The sequence below is a fragment of the Gracilinanus agilis genome, chromosome 3, assembly GCF_016433145.1.
Source record: "Gracilinanus agilis isolate LMUSP501 chromosome 3, AgileGrace, whole genome shotgun sequence".
Taxonomy (NCBI): Eukaryota; Metazoa; Chordata; class Mammalia; order Didelphimorphia; family Didelphidae; genus Gracilinanus; species Gracilinanus agilis.
Genome location: NC_058132.1, coordinates 418569777 through 418581804, shown reverse-complemented (window position 1 = coordinate 418581804; position 12028 = coordinate 418569777). Strand labels below are relative to the sequence as shown.

Here is a 12028-nt window from a genome sequence, read left to right as displayed (position 1 = left end):
CTTGAACTTGTGTGTGTCTACCCGCCTCATATGTGTTTCTTGTAGACAACCTATGGTAGGATTTTGGTTTCTGATCTACTCTGCTATTTGCATCCATTTTATGAGTTCAAACCGTTCACAATCAGAGTTACAATTGTTAGTTGTGTATTCACTGACATTTTTGTATCCTCCCCTAGACCCACTCCTTCTTATTACACTATTTTCTTTTACACCTTGGTTTGCTTTAAGCCAGTATCCCTTATCCCCTCCCTTGATTGACTTCCCTTTCTTCCACCTTCCTTGTTGTTCCCCTCTTTTTGTTTTTTTTAAAGACCAAATGAATTCCCTCCTCCTCCTTCTCCCCTCCCTTTTTTGGCCTCCCCACTCCCCTGCTCCCTTTGGTTTATCCCTTCTGACTTTCTCAGTAGGGTTAGATAGAGTTTTTTATCCAGATGGATAATAAGGCTACTCTTCCTTCTCCGGGTTGATTACACTGAGAGTAAGGTTTGATTATGCTCTCTTCCTCTCCTTCTTATGATATTATTCATCCCCTCCCCTTCCCACGCCCTCTTTGTGTGTAATAGAATATCTTATTTTTCTTATTACTCGGATTTTTCTTGGTGTCCCCTACTATTCCTCCCCTCTTTCCCACCCCCCATGTCTTCTTAGACCATTTAGTATCCTGTCCTCTCTCTATGAATTATTCTCCTGTCTTTAGATGGGAGGGACTCCACCTAAAAGAGTCCAACTAAACTTTGTTTGGAAAATATCAATGAAGATACATAACTCTTTTGTTCTCTCTCAGTAGTTTAAGGTTAAATTTATCACTTGATATTTGAGTTGTTCTACTTAAAGGATGTAATTGTTCAGCATCCTTAAGTTTTATAATCTGTTGTTTATATTGTTGCTCTTCACAAGTGGTTTCTATTGGTCTATAATGATTATCTCAATTTTATTTCTGAGATAAAAATACACACACACACTTAGCAAAACCAATGTGGCAATACGATCTATTTTGGTTCTATTTGGTCACAAATTTGTATGACTAGGGCTAAGTCTTACCACCTTTTCTACATTTTATGTACTTACATATTTATGTATTTAATATTTGTATAATTTTAAATGGAGATTGATTTTTTTCAAAGATTCTTTTGAATTTAAAGATTATATTGGGGGTACTATTTATAAAAATTTTCCTCTTTTCATAACGTATGTTCACAAATCAAGAATGAAATGAGGCATTGTCGTTTATGGATTCCAGTGTTAAAGCTAGTTACTTTTGTGTTAATTTTGAATCAAAAGCCAGAAGAGGTTGCATTAATTTGCTAAACATAAATTTAAGAAGTATAATAAGAATAAAAGAACATGATGATTGCATAAGAGAGGTAATAACATACTATGCAAGGTTTGAGAAAGGAAAGATCCATAGCCAAATGAGGAAATCATGTGAGACTTATTGGAAATGGCATTTGAATGAGATCTTTAAAAGGATTGAAAAGCTTTTGCTAGGTCCAAGTAGAGTTATAGGTAGAAAAGGTATACCAAATATAGGAAAATGACATGCACAAAAACATGGAATGAAAAATTTGTACAAGAGATGGTGAATACTTCAATTCATTTGGAGCATAGAATATGATTAGTTGGTATTAGATCATGAAAGACCTTGAATGTCAGATTAATTTGAAATTTTTTTCATTTTGCATTTTTTAAAGCGTTTCAAACAGAGTAGTGATACTGGATTTCTGCCTTTGAGATATATAAATCTGGCAGTCACATGAAGTCCAGGGATTGAAGTGTAGGGCAAAATTTTATATGAATTAGGAGGCTATTCAAATAGCCTAGGCAAGTAGTATTGAAGGATTTGAAAGAAGAAAGGGATATAATTTAGTTTAGTGTGGAGAACATACTAAGCAAGGGCACAAAAATAAAAACTTGGAGATTAAACAAGTTTTGAATAATGGACAAAACAGGTTTACTTTCTGCCTTAGATAGTCTAGGTTGAGATGATGAAAGTAAAATAGCATTTATATAGTGCTATAAAGTGTTTGCAAAACACTTTACATGTATTATCTCATTTGATCTGCACAGTAGCTCTGGTAGCTACGTGTTATTTATTCCCACTTTATAGCCAAGGAAATTCAAAGAGAAGTGAAAGTCACTTGCCTAGCATCACATAGATAACAAGTCTCTGAGGAAGAACTTGAATTTTGATATTCTTGACTTAAAATCCATCACCCTGTTCACTGAGTAAGCTAGGAGACAGTGAACAATTAAAGTACAGAATTAAATTATGTTTGCAAATGGCAATTGGAAGCTTTAGTGGGTTTTAAAATAATAATAACAAAATGTTGTTAAAATACTTTTAAAAAAATCAACAATGTCATTTTACTTAAAAGAATTTCTTAGTTTACAACTTATAAGCATTATTCATGCTTTTCTCATTTTTTCAGTTATTTAAGATCATAAAGATAGAGCTGAAACATCTTATAGATCATCTAGCCTAATCCCTTCATTTTGCATATGAGAAGACTAAAAAGTCTGTGAAGGTTAAGTGACTTGTTTAAACCCACACACACGTAGTCAGGGTTGAAAGTGAGATTTATACCCAAATATTCAAAGCCTACCCCCCATTCCCAATATTTAATTTATTTATTTTAGAATATTTTTCCATGTTTACATGATTCATGTTCTTTCTCTCTCACCTCCCAGAACCAATAAGCAATTCCATTGGTTTATATATGTCATTACTCAAAACTTATTTCCATATTATTCATATTTGCCATAATCTTTTAAAAACCACAATCCCAAGTGATCAGTCATATGCTTTTCTTCTGCGTTTTGTGAAGATGGAAAATTTGCTACACCTGAGCTAAATTCCCCAACATCCTTTTAAGTACGTCCTCATTTTACATATAGGGGCTTGGGAGATAAATTTGGCTGAGACTCATGCTGCAGAGCTCTTTTTTGGGAACTTGAGCTTTGCTTTGGTTAAAGTGTGGCAGGTGTGGGTCTCTGGCTCTGTGCTCTGCTCACTTAACTGAAGGAATCCCTTTCCTTCTTTTTACTCTCTCTCTTTTGCTGTAATAAAGCTACTAAAAAACTACTAATCAGCCTCATAATTAAAATTGCAATTTATTACAGTTTCTAATCCCATAGTTCTTTCTCTAGCTGTGGATAGCATTCTTTTCCATAAGTTCCATGGGATTATTCTTGATCATTGCATTGCTATTAGTAGCAGAGTTGATTATATTTGATTGTTGAACAATGTTTCAGTCTCTGTGTACATTGTTTTCCTGGTTCTGCTCATTTCACTCTACATCAGTTCATGGAGGTTTTTCCAGTTCATATAGAAATCAAGCAGTTCATGATTCTTCATAGCACAATAGTATTCCATCACCATCTTTTTACCATAGTTCAGCCATTCTCCAATCAAGAGACACCCCCTCATTTTCTAATTTTTTGCCACCACGAAAAGCGCAGCTATAAATAATTTTGAACAAACGTTTTTTTAATCTCTTTGGGGTACAAACCCAGTAGTGGTATAGTTGGATCAAGAGGCATTCATTCTTTTATTTTTAAATATTATTTATTTATTTGATTAATTTAGGCTCTTTTTCCATGGTTACATGATTCATGTTCTTTCTCTTCCCTCTTCCCTCTCCCCTCCTGTAGCCAACAAACAATTCCACTGGATTTTACATGTGTCATTGATCAAGGCCTATTTCCATATTATTAATATTTGCAACAGAGTGATCGTTTAGAGTCTACATCCCCAGTCATGTCCCCATCAAACCATGTGATCAAGCAAATGTTTTTCTTCCAGTTCTTTCTCTGGATATGGATAGCGTTCTTTCTCATAAGTCCCTCAGAATTGTCCTGGATCGTCACATTACTGCTTGTAGAGAAGTCCATTACATTCGACTGCCACAGTCTCTGTATACAATGTTCTCCTGGTTCTGCCCCTTTTGCTCTGCATCAATTCCTGGAATCTTTCCATTTCATATGGAATTCCTCCAGTTCATTATTCCTTTTAGCACAATAGTATTCCTCTTTTTCGTTAATATCTTTTTGGGGTACAAACCCAGCATTGGTATGGTTGGATCAAAGGGCATGCATTCTTCTAAAGCCTTTTGCATAACCAAATAATCTTGAATCACTTTTCATCCCACAATTATCATACCTTACTTGATCTGTTTTTGTTTCTTATTTTATTTTGTTTATTCCAAAATTACTAATGAATAATTTTGTCTCCACCAGCTTCGTGCCCTTTATTCATTGTATCTTAGAAGAACAAAGAGTTTGAATAAGTTGCTCTATCATCTGTTCAGGCTAATGCCACAAATACCCACTTATGTAGGGCCAGCTGTTGAGCACCCTAATAAGGAGACTAAAACATTCTTCACAGAAGAGCTCCATTTGCATGTCAGAGGTCAGTAAAATATATTGTTTTTGTCCTCTGCTCTTTTATGAAGTTCCAGATTTAAGGTGAAAATATGCATTCTTGCAGGAAAAGACTTTACATTTTAGTCTCAAAGATGAGAAATCATAATTGCTGACAGAAAATTGACATTTAACATGTTCCAGAATTTCTCATCTATGATAGATAACATTTTCTGGTACTATATGGAACTTGGGATTGGGATGGTCATTGAATGTGGTAACTTCCAAACTCTTTAGCACATTAAACCGGTAGTATTTTTGCTAGGTAAGCTCTAGAAATGGTTTTGTATACATATAATTTCTACTGCTATGGAGACTGATGCTGCCAGAATCTCTTAGGGTGCCATTAAGCCAATCAGATGTTGTCCTTAAATCCAGCATCAATATGATGAACCTGTGGGAGCAGATGTGGGCATGGAATCAAGTGATTTGAGTTGGGGAGAACTGGCATGGTTGTGAAAAGGAGCAAGTCTCCTTTGTCTGATCAATAGTAGGATTGGATCCATAAGTAATAGCCACTGCATTTCCCCCTGAGCTAAATAGGGATTCAACCAATCTTCCAGAAAAAAAAAAAAAGATTAGATATGCTAAAAATGATCACCACTATAAGGATGATATTAGAACATAAGTCTTACTGTATTAGTTTAGAGATAAGAAGCAGAGAAGCTGGCTTGAGAAAGAATTGGAATTTTGAAGCAGATATGAGACAGTGTCAATTTCAAATGTTGACAGTTTAATGGTTTTTCTGTGGTAGTTACTCTCTCTAGGTGTGGCATTTAGTCTCTGGCAGTTGGTAGTCACAGGAGACTCTGTGAGGGCTTGGAGGAGGTAACCTCTCTCTCTCTCTCTCTCTCTCTCTCTCTCTCTCTCTCTCTCTCTCTGAGATAGGAGGGAAGGACCTGAAGGAGCTTGGTGTTTTCTTTTCCAACTTGGGAAACACTATTGACTATTTATTACTGTTTTATAGATTGTTTTAACTATGAAAAGACCAAAGAAAACCCAGGACTTTGGTTTGGACTCTGAGTCTGTTAAGGCTCGGAGTCCTAACTTGGTTCTTGCTGAGACTCAGCCAGCTAGCCTTTGTTATTTTTATAATTTGGAGGCAAAGTTAAGAATTATAATAGTGTTAGTTTATTTAGAATAGTAAAAAAATTTGGGTTAGTCAGATCAGGAAGGATGGGTGTAGTCTGTGGATACAGGAGAAGCAGTTCCTTGTGGAACCAGGGAGTTTTATTTGGGTGGAGTTAGAATCCCTTAGAGTTAGAAATCCTTTTTATCCTTATATATTTCAATAAATATTTTATTTTTTCATAAAAAGAGTCTCTTTAGCATCCTTGTGCCTGACCCTGAAGGGAAGTTCACTTATGAGCTTCACTTCACTGATATAAACTGAAGATACTTTGCAAGCATAGCAAGCAGAGTATATGAAATCAGTTTATAATCCATAATCAATCCATTGCCTATATTAGTTTTACAGTTGTCATGTATTTTTACAGTTTTGGCGAGCCAGGTAGGAATGTCAATGAGAGTAATGGCTTTAGAAAGTCATAGGCAAGTGAATTTTGTATATATTCTGGTACAATAATGGAAATGAGAAAAGCCCTATCTTAACAGAAAAAAATCCCATGTTGATTTTATGTAGCTAATTCACCAGCTTTTCTGAGAGCCCAGTCTTTGTGTTGTCAAGTTGACTGTGAGACGGTTTTGGAGCCACCTAGAGTTCAGCTCACTTTTATTACAGCTCATAGTGAAACTGTCAGCTCTAGCTGCTTCCATAGACTCTTGCTGTGTGTTATAATGGTTTTAACTGCTGGTCCCTTAAAATCAGATTTTCTGGTTCTTGTCCTATGTAACTCAACAAAACTACCACGCAACTAGAGTTATCCTAGGTGAGTGAACTTTGGGGGCTAAAATGGATTGCCTAGAACCTATAGAACTAATGAAGAACTTTAAAAGGAAACTACATCATTGCCTGAGTGATTCCTTGGTTGTGGTTAAGGTTAAGATGAGGCAGTGGAAGGGATTGAGGAGGAATGATTAGATTTTTTTCAGATACACTTAAATGTCCATTATGTGCAAAAGAATGCTAATAAGCACTAGGCATAATCTTGCGTAATCCCTTAAGAAACTTCTGTAGGTAGCAGTGAAAGAGAGGTAACATTATATGCCAGAGAGAATATTTCACTTCTGGGGGTGTTTTTATTTCATTTGTCATCTCACAAGTTTTCTTTTAGAAATTATTGTTTCTTAACTGATAATTTTTATCTTTCCTTTATAAGGAAACTTTATAAGTTTGGTATAAAGTTGAGCCATATTTAAAATAGAGAATCTATAAGAAATTGAGACTGTCTTATTGAAACAGTGTTAATGCTTGTTATGCACCGTTTAGGTCTTTTAATCACAATTACTGAAAATTATTCTTTTTTTAATGAAAATAAACATTTTCTGAATGTATAATATAAATAACTAAGACTTTTTCCTCCTTCAGAGACAGCAACCCTTTCATCACAGATTCCCCACTTGGCTTGTTCTGTCTATCAAATCACATTAAAAGATTTGCCAGCTATGGTTAGACTTTGGTGGAATAGCTGTGAGAAGCGTGTTTTCAATGTTGTAGATAAATTTACAAGCAAGTATGTGAGCAATATGCTCTCTTTTCAAGAAATATCTTCTGTGCAAACAAGTACACAGCTATTTAATGGCATGACGGTTAGTATTATCTTTTAAATTCTAAAAAAGGTTTTTGAATATTTGCTATGTATCCCATCTCTAGTTTTAAAACTACAGTTTTGGTGGATAAAAATCATTAAATTGAATTAATGTGAATGTTACTTTTCTCTTGTTTTTAAAATGAAAGGATTATATTCGTGAGTTTATCATTATATGTAATTTGAATATAATAGAAAAGAGGAAAAATACCTTATTCACATAAAAAATTGAGTATATGTGCAAGGCATTGTTTTATCCTATTTATCTGTGATATATACCTGGACATTACTAGTTCCATAATTGCACTTATTCATAATTTCTTCTTCTCTCGAGGCCTGGCTTATCCTAATCTCTTCAAGCTGAAAATAGCCTCTTCCTTTTCAAATATCTGATATCATATTGTCTGGATATCTCCTTGTCCTTTATGTCATACATGGACCCTCCCATTATACTTGTAAGATCCTTAAAAGCAAGACCTATAATTTTTTATCTGTATACACTAGTGCTTGGCATGGTGCCTTGTGGATAGCATAATATAACAATTACATAGTTATAGAATGTATATAATGTACATGAATGTTTCTTGCATATTTTGACATTTTAGTGTCATTAAAGAACTACATATATAAATGACAAGGAATTTTAATACAATGATTTATTTATATACTCACATTCATATGTATTGATTTTTCAAAAGTAAAGATCTTTGCTTATAATACTCTTATGAAAACAAGGGTTTGAATATTGCTATTATTTTTCTTCCAGGTAAAAGCTCGCTCTACTACAAGAGAAGTCATTGCTACTTACTCAGTTGATGACATATTCATTGAACTTATTATTCAGCTTCCTTTGAATTACCCACTGGGCTCAATAACAGTGGAAAGTGGAAAAAGAGTTGGAGTGGCTGTTCAGCAGTGGCGTAACTGGATGCTGCAGTTAAGCACATACCTCACTCATCAGGTGAGTTTCAGCTGCCATACTTAGCTTTCCAAATTCATTAAAGTTTCTTTTTGATGGAAGAAATCCATCTCACTCCCAAAAGGTAAGATGTCATTTCTGATTATAGCTAAGCACACTTTCTTATTTAAATACTAATTTGTGAAGTCTTAATTTGAAAAATAACACCAGTGTGATATGATATGCATACTGATACTGTACTTTTTTTTCTTCTTGTTAGAATGGAAGTATTATGGAAGGGTTAGCATTATGGAAAAATAATGTGGACAAACGTTTTGAAGGTGTCGAAGATTGCATGATTTGTTTCTCAGTCATTCATGGTTTCAACTATTCTCTTCCCAAGAAAGCTTGCAGAACATGCAAGAAAAAATTCCATTCAGCCTGTTTGGTAAGACTAGAAAAAATATTATTAGTGATATGTTACTGGTGTAAAAGATGTAATACTTAAGACACAAAACCAAAAATTTGTCAGTATTATTACCTCAGATGTTTTAAATTTAATTAAGTGGAGTCATATATAGTTGTTTTTTTTTTTTTGCTTTTTTTTTTTTTTTAACCCTTAACTTCTGTGTATTGGCTCCTTGGTGGAAGAGTGGTAAGGGTGGGCAATGGGGGTCAAGTGACTTGCCCAGGGTCACACAGCTGGAAAGTGTCTGAGGTCAGATTTGAACTTAGGACTTCCTATCTCTAGGCCTGACTCTCAATCCACTGAGCTACCCAGCTGCCCCCTGTAGTTTTTAGACTAATAAATTATTGAACTTAATAGCTATTTCCTTGACTTTTTATTTTCCTATTTTCAAGTGGCTAGTCCAAAAGAATCAATAAGGAAAAAAGGTATAAATTGTTTTGTTGTATTTTGGTTGTATGCTTCTGAAGAGGTTGACATTAAAAAAAAAAAGGTTTTGTTTTTTTTCTCAATAGGAAGTTTTATATTATAGATGAAAGTGATAGGCTTACATATTTGTAAACCCTGATATATGATGCAGTCCGTGGAAGTAATGTAGAACAAATTTCATTATTATCGCGTTGATTTTCCACCTAGAAAAAAAGCAACTTTAGTATTTGTCTTTAAGATTAATTTTTAAAATATTTATCTTTTGCAGTACAAATGGTTTACATCTAGCAACAAATCTACCTGTCCACTCTGCCGGGAAACATTTTTCTGAGAAAGGGATTATTTCATTCAGAGACTACTGAAGTAAACCAAGTTGTTCTATCACTCTCATCAAACATTTTAAATGCTGAAGAAGCCATTTTCATATGATTATTATTTCTGAATAGGATCAACCAGAAAATTCCATTGTTTATATGATGATCCTAGAATCAGGTTTACTTGCCTTTAGATTGTTTTGTAAAGCATTTGGAAGCTTTTCTTTGGCATAAAATATTGGCAGATTTACAATGTAAAAAAACTCCAAGTTTATTTTAATGTGCATATTAAAAAATAAATATGAAAATAACAAAATAACAGAATTGATGTGTACACTGGAACATTATTCAATTGTAGCATGCTGACAGACTTGCTTTTCAGATTCCAAATAAATATCAAATAAGGCATATGATAAGGGTCAAAGATTATTGCAAAACAAAAAACGGTTCTAGTTATGTTAGTATATTTTTGAGTAGTGAGGTGGCAAGTAGAGTACTGGGCCTGGAGTCATGAAGAGTTCAATAATGGCTTCAGATAAAATTACTACCTGTGCCACCCTGGGCAAGGCACTTAAACCCTATTTGCCTTAGTTTCCTCAATCTGTAAAATGTCCTAGAGAAGGAAATGGCAATCCACTCAAGAAATTCCCTAATTGGATTTATAGAGTCAATCCAATCAAAGGAATTTTTAAAAATAACTTTCTGGGATTCACTTTTTTTCTTGCAATAATGAGAAACTGATAAAGATTTTATTTACAACTTTACTAGTATGGGCATTACTGAACCTGAATTGTGGTCTTCTATTATCTCATTTTTGGGATAAATGGGATACTTATTTTTTCACATCTATAACTGGTACAACAGTTTATTTTTAGACTAACATATGATAGTGAATACACTATTTTTCTAGTCAAAATTGACATTTCTATAATTGTGTAAAAGTCTTTAAACAAATAACCTAAAACTCCAACAATAAACACAGGAACATTTAAATCTCATGGTATAAGGCTGTTAATAAAGTCCAAAGAACCCATATTAGGGTGGGAACAAATTAAATTCCTGTAAGTGAATATTAGGGGCAGCTGAGTGGCTCAGTGGATTGAGAGCCAGGCCTAGAGACTGGAGGTCCTAGGTTCAAGTCCAGCCTCGGACTCTTCCAGCTGTGTGACCTTGGGCAAGCCACTTGACCCCTACCACCCACCCTTACCACTCCTGGGCCAAGGACGGTCCCTAGCCTGGATGAAAAAGGAGGAGGGTTGGGTGTGGGGCTAGCAACCCCACCCTGTAAAAACTACATCTGCTAAAGAAACTGCAACCTAAAGTAGGGGCAGCTGGGCTAGCTCAGTGGATTGAGAGCCAGGCCTAGAGACGAAAGGTCCTAGGTTCAAGTCCGGGCTCAGACACTTCCCAGCTGGGTGACCCTGAGCGACTGTGTCCCATTGCCTACTGGTTGTGGCCCTATGCTCCTAGAATGGAATCCCAGGATTAAATTAAAAAAAAAAAAAGTGAATATCAAGCCACTTGGTCATATCATAAGATAAAATACTTTATTTCAATGGGATGAAATGCCATCAATCCTATGCTTCCGATCTTAGAAAAGACAGGCCTCTTGCAAAAAAATTTTTTTTAATTTTAGTATTTTTTTCCATCTACTTGATTTTCTCTCCTCCATAAATAGATAATTATTTAAAAAACAAAAACTTAAATCTATCACATTTCGGAGTTATCTGATGTGATAGAATTCCAAGTGAGGTAGTTAAAATCCTAAAAAATGATTCTGTTAAAGTGCTGCATTTAGTATGCCAGCAAATTTGGAAAACTAAACAGTGGCAATCAGTTTACATCCCAGTGCTAAAGGGCCAAAGTCAATGTTCAGATTAACAAATAATTACACTCATTTTATGTGCTAGCAAAGTTATAATTAATTATAAGATTCTTCAAATGAGGCATGAGCAGTATGTAAACTGAGAATTACCAGAAAAGCAGGTTGGTTTTCAAAGAGACAAAGGAATTAGAGTCCAAAATTGCCAACATTTGCTAGATTATGGGAAAAGCTTTACAGGGGAAAAAAATCATCTTCTTCACGGACTACACTAAAGCCTTTGTGTAGATCACAACAAAATGAGGCAAGTTCTCAAAGAGATGGGAGTACCAGATTATCTTATTTATCTCATATTTATCTGCATATCAAGAACTAGAACCAAACATAGAACTAATTGGTTTAAGATTGGGCCAGGAGTACAAGATGCTATGTCATTTTACATATATGCATAGTACCTGCAAAATGCTAGGCTGCATGAATCAAAAGGTGCTGGAATTTGGGTTACAGGGAGCAATTATCAGTAATCTCAGAGATGCAGTGGTAGCACTCTGATGGCAGAAAGTGAAGAATTAGGAACGTTCTTGATGAGGGTAGCTGGCTTGAAGCTTAAACATAAAAAAAAAAGAAAAAGAAAAAAAAGAAAAAAAAAAGAAATAGCAATTTGGTCTCAATCACTTCCTGGAAAATAGAGGGTGATAGATGGAAGCATTGTCAGATTTTATATTCTTGTGCTCAAAAATAACTGCAGACAGTGACTTGCAGTCATGAAATTAAAAGACACTTCTTAGAAGTAAAATTATGGCAAATCTGAATTGCATGTATGTAGTCAAAGATGGTTTTTCCAAAACCAACTGTTTGGGGGGAATGTAGTTTAGTTGTGTCAGATTCTATTTCAGGTATTCTTGGTAAGGATACAAGAATGGTTTGCCATTTCCTACAGCAGCTCATTTTATAGGTGAAGAAACTTAAGGC

General features: G+C 34.8%; 1 protein-coding gene across 1 annotated transcript in view; it reads left to right on the top strand.

The window, feature by feature from the left end:
* Nucleotides 1-10367, top strand: part of LTN1 (listerin E3 ubiquitin protein ligase 1) — a 117222-nt gene extending 106855 nt beyond the window's left edge. The window contains exons 26-30 of the mRNA XM_044670278.1: nt 4237-4408; nt 6908-7128; nt 7894-8088; nt 8306-8473; nt 9189-10367. Coding sequence (XP_044526213.1) covers nt 4237-4408; nt 6908-7128; nt 7894-8088; nt 8306-8473; nt 9189-9251 — 819 coding nt within the window. The 3' untranslated portion in view covers nt 9252-10367. The remainder of the gene's footprint in view (nt 1-4236; nt 4409-6907; nt 7129-7893; nt 8089-8305; nt 8474-9188) is intronic.
* Nucleotides 10368-12028: the final 1661 nt, after the last annotated feature.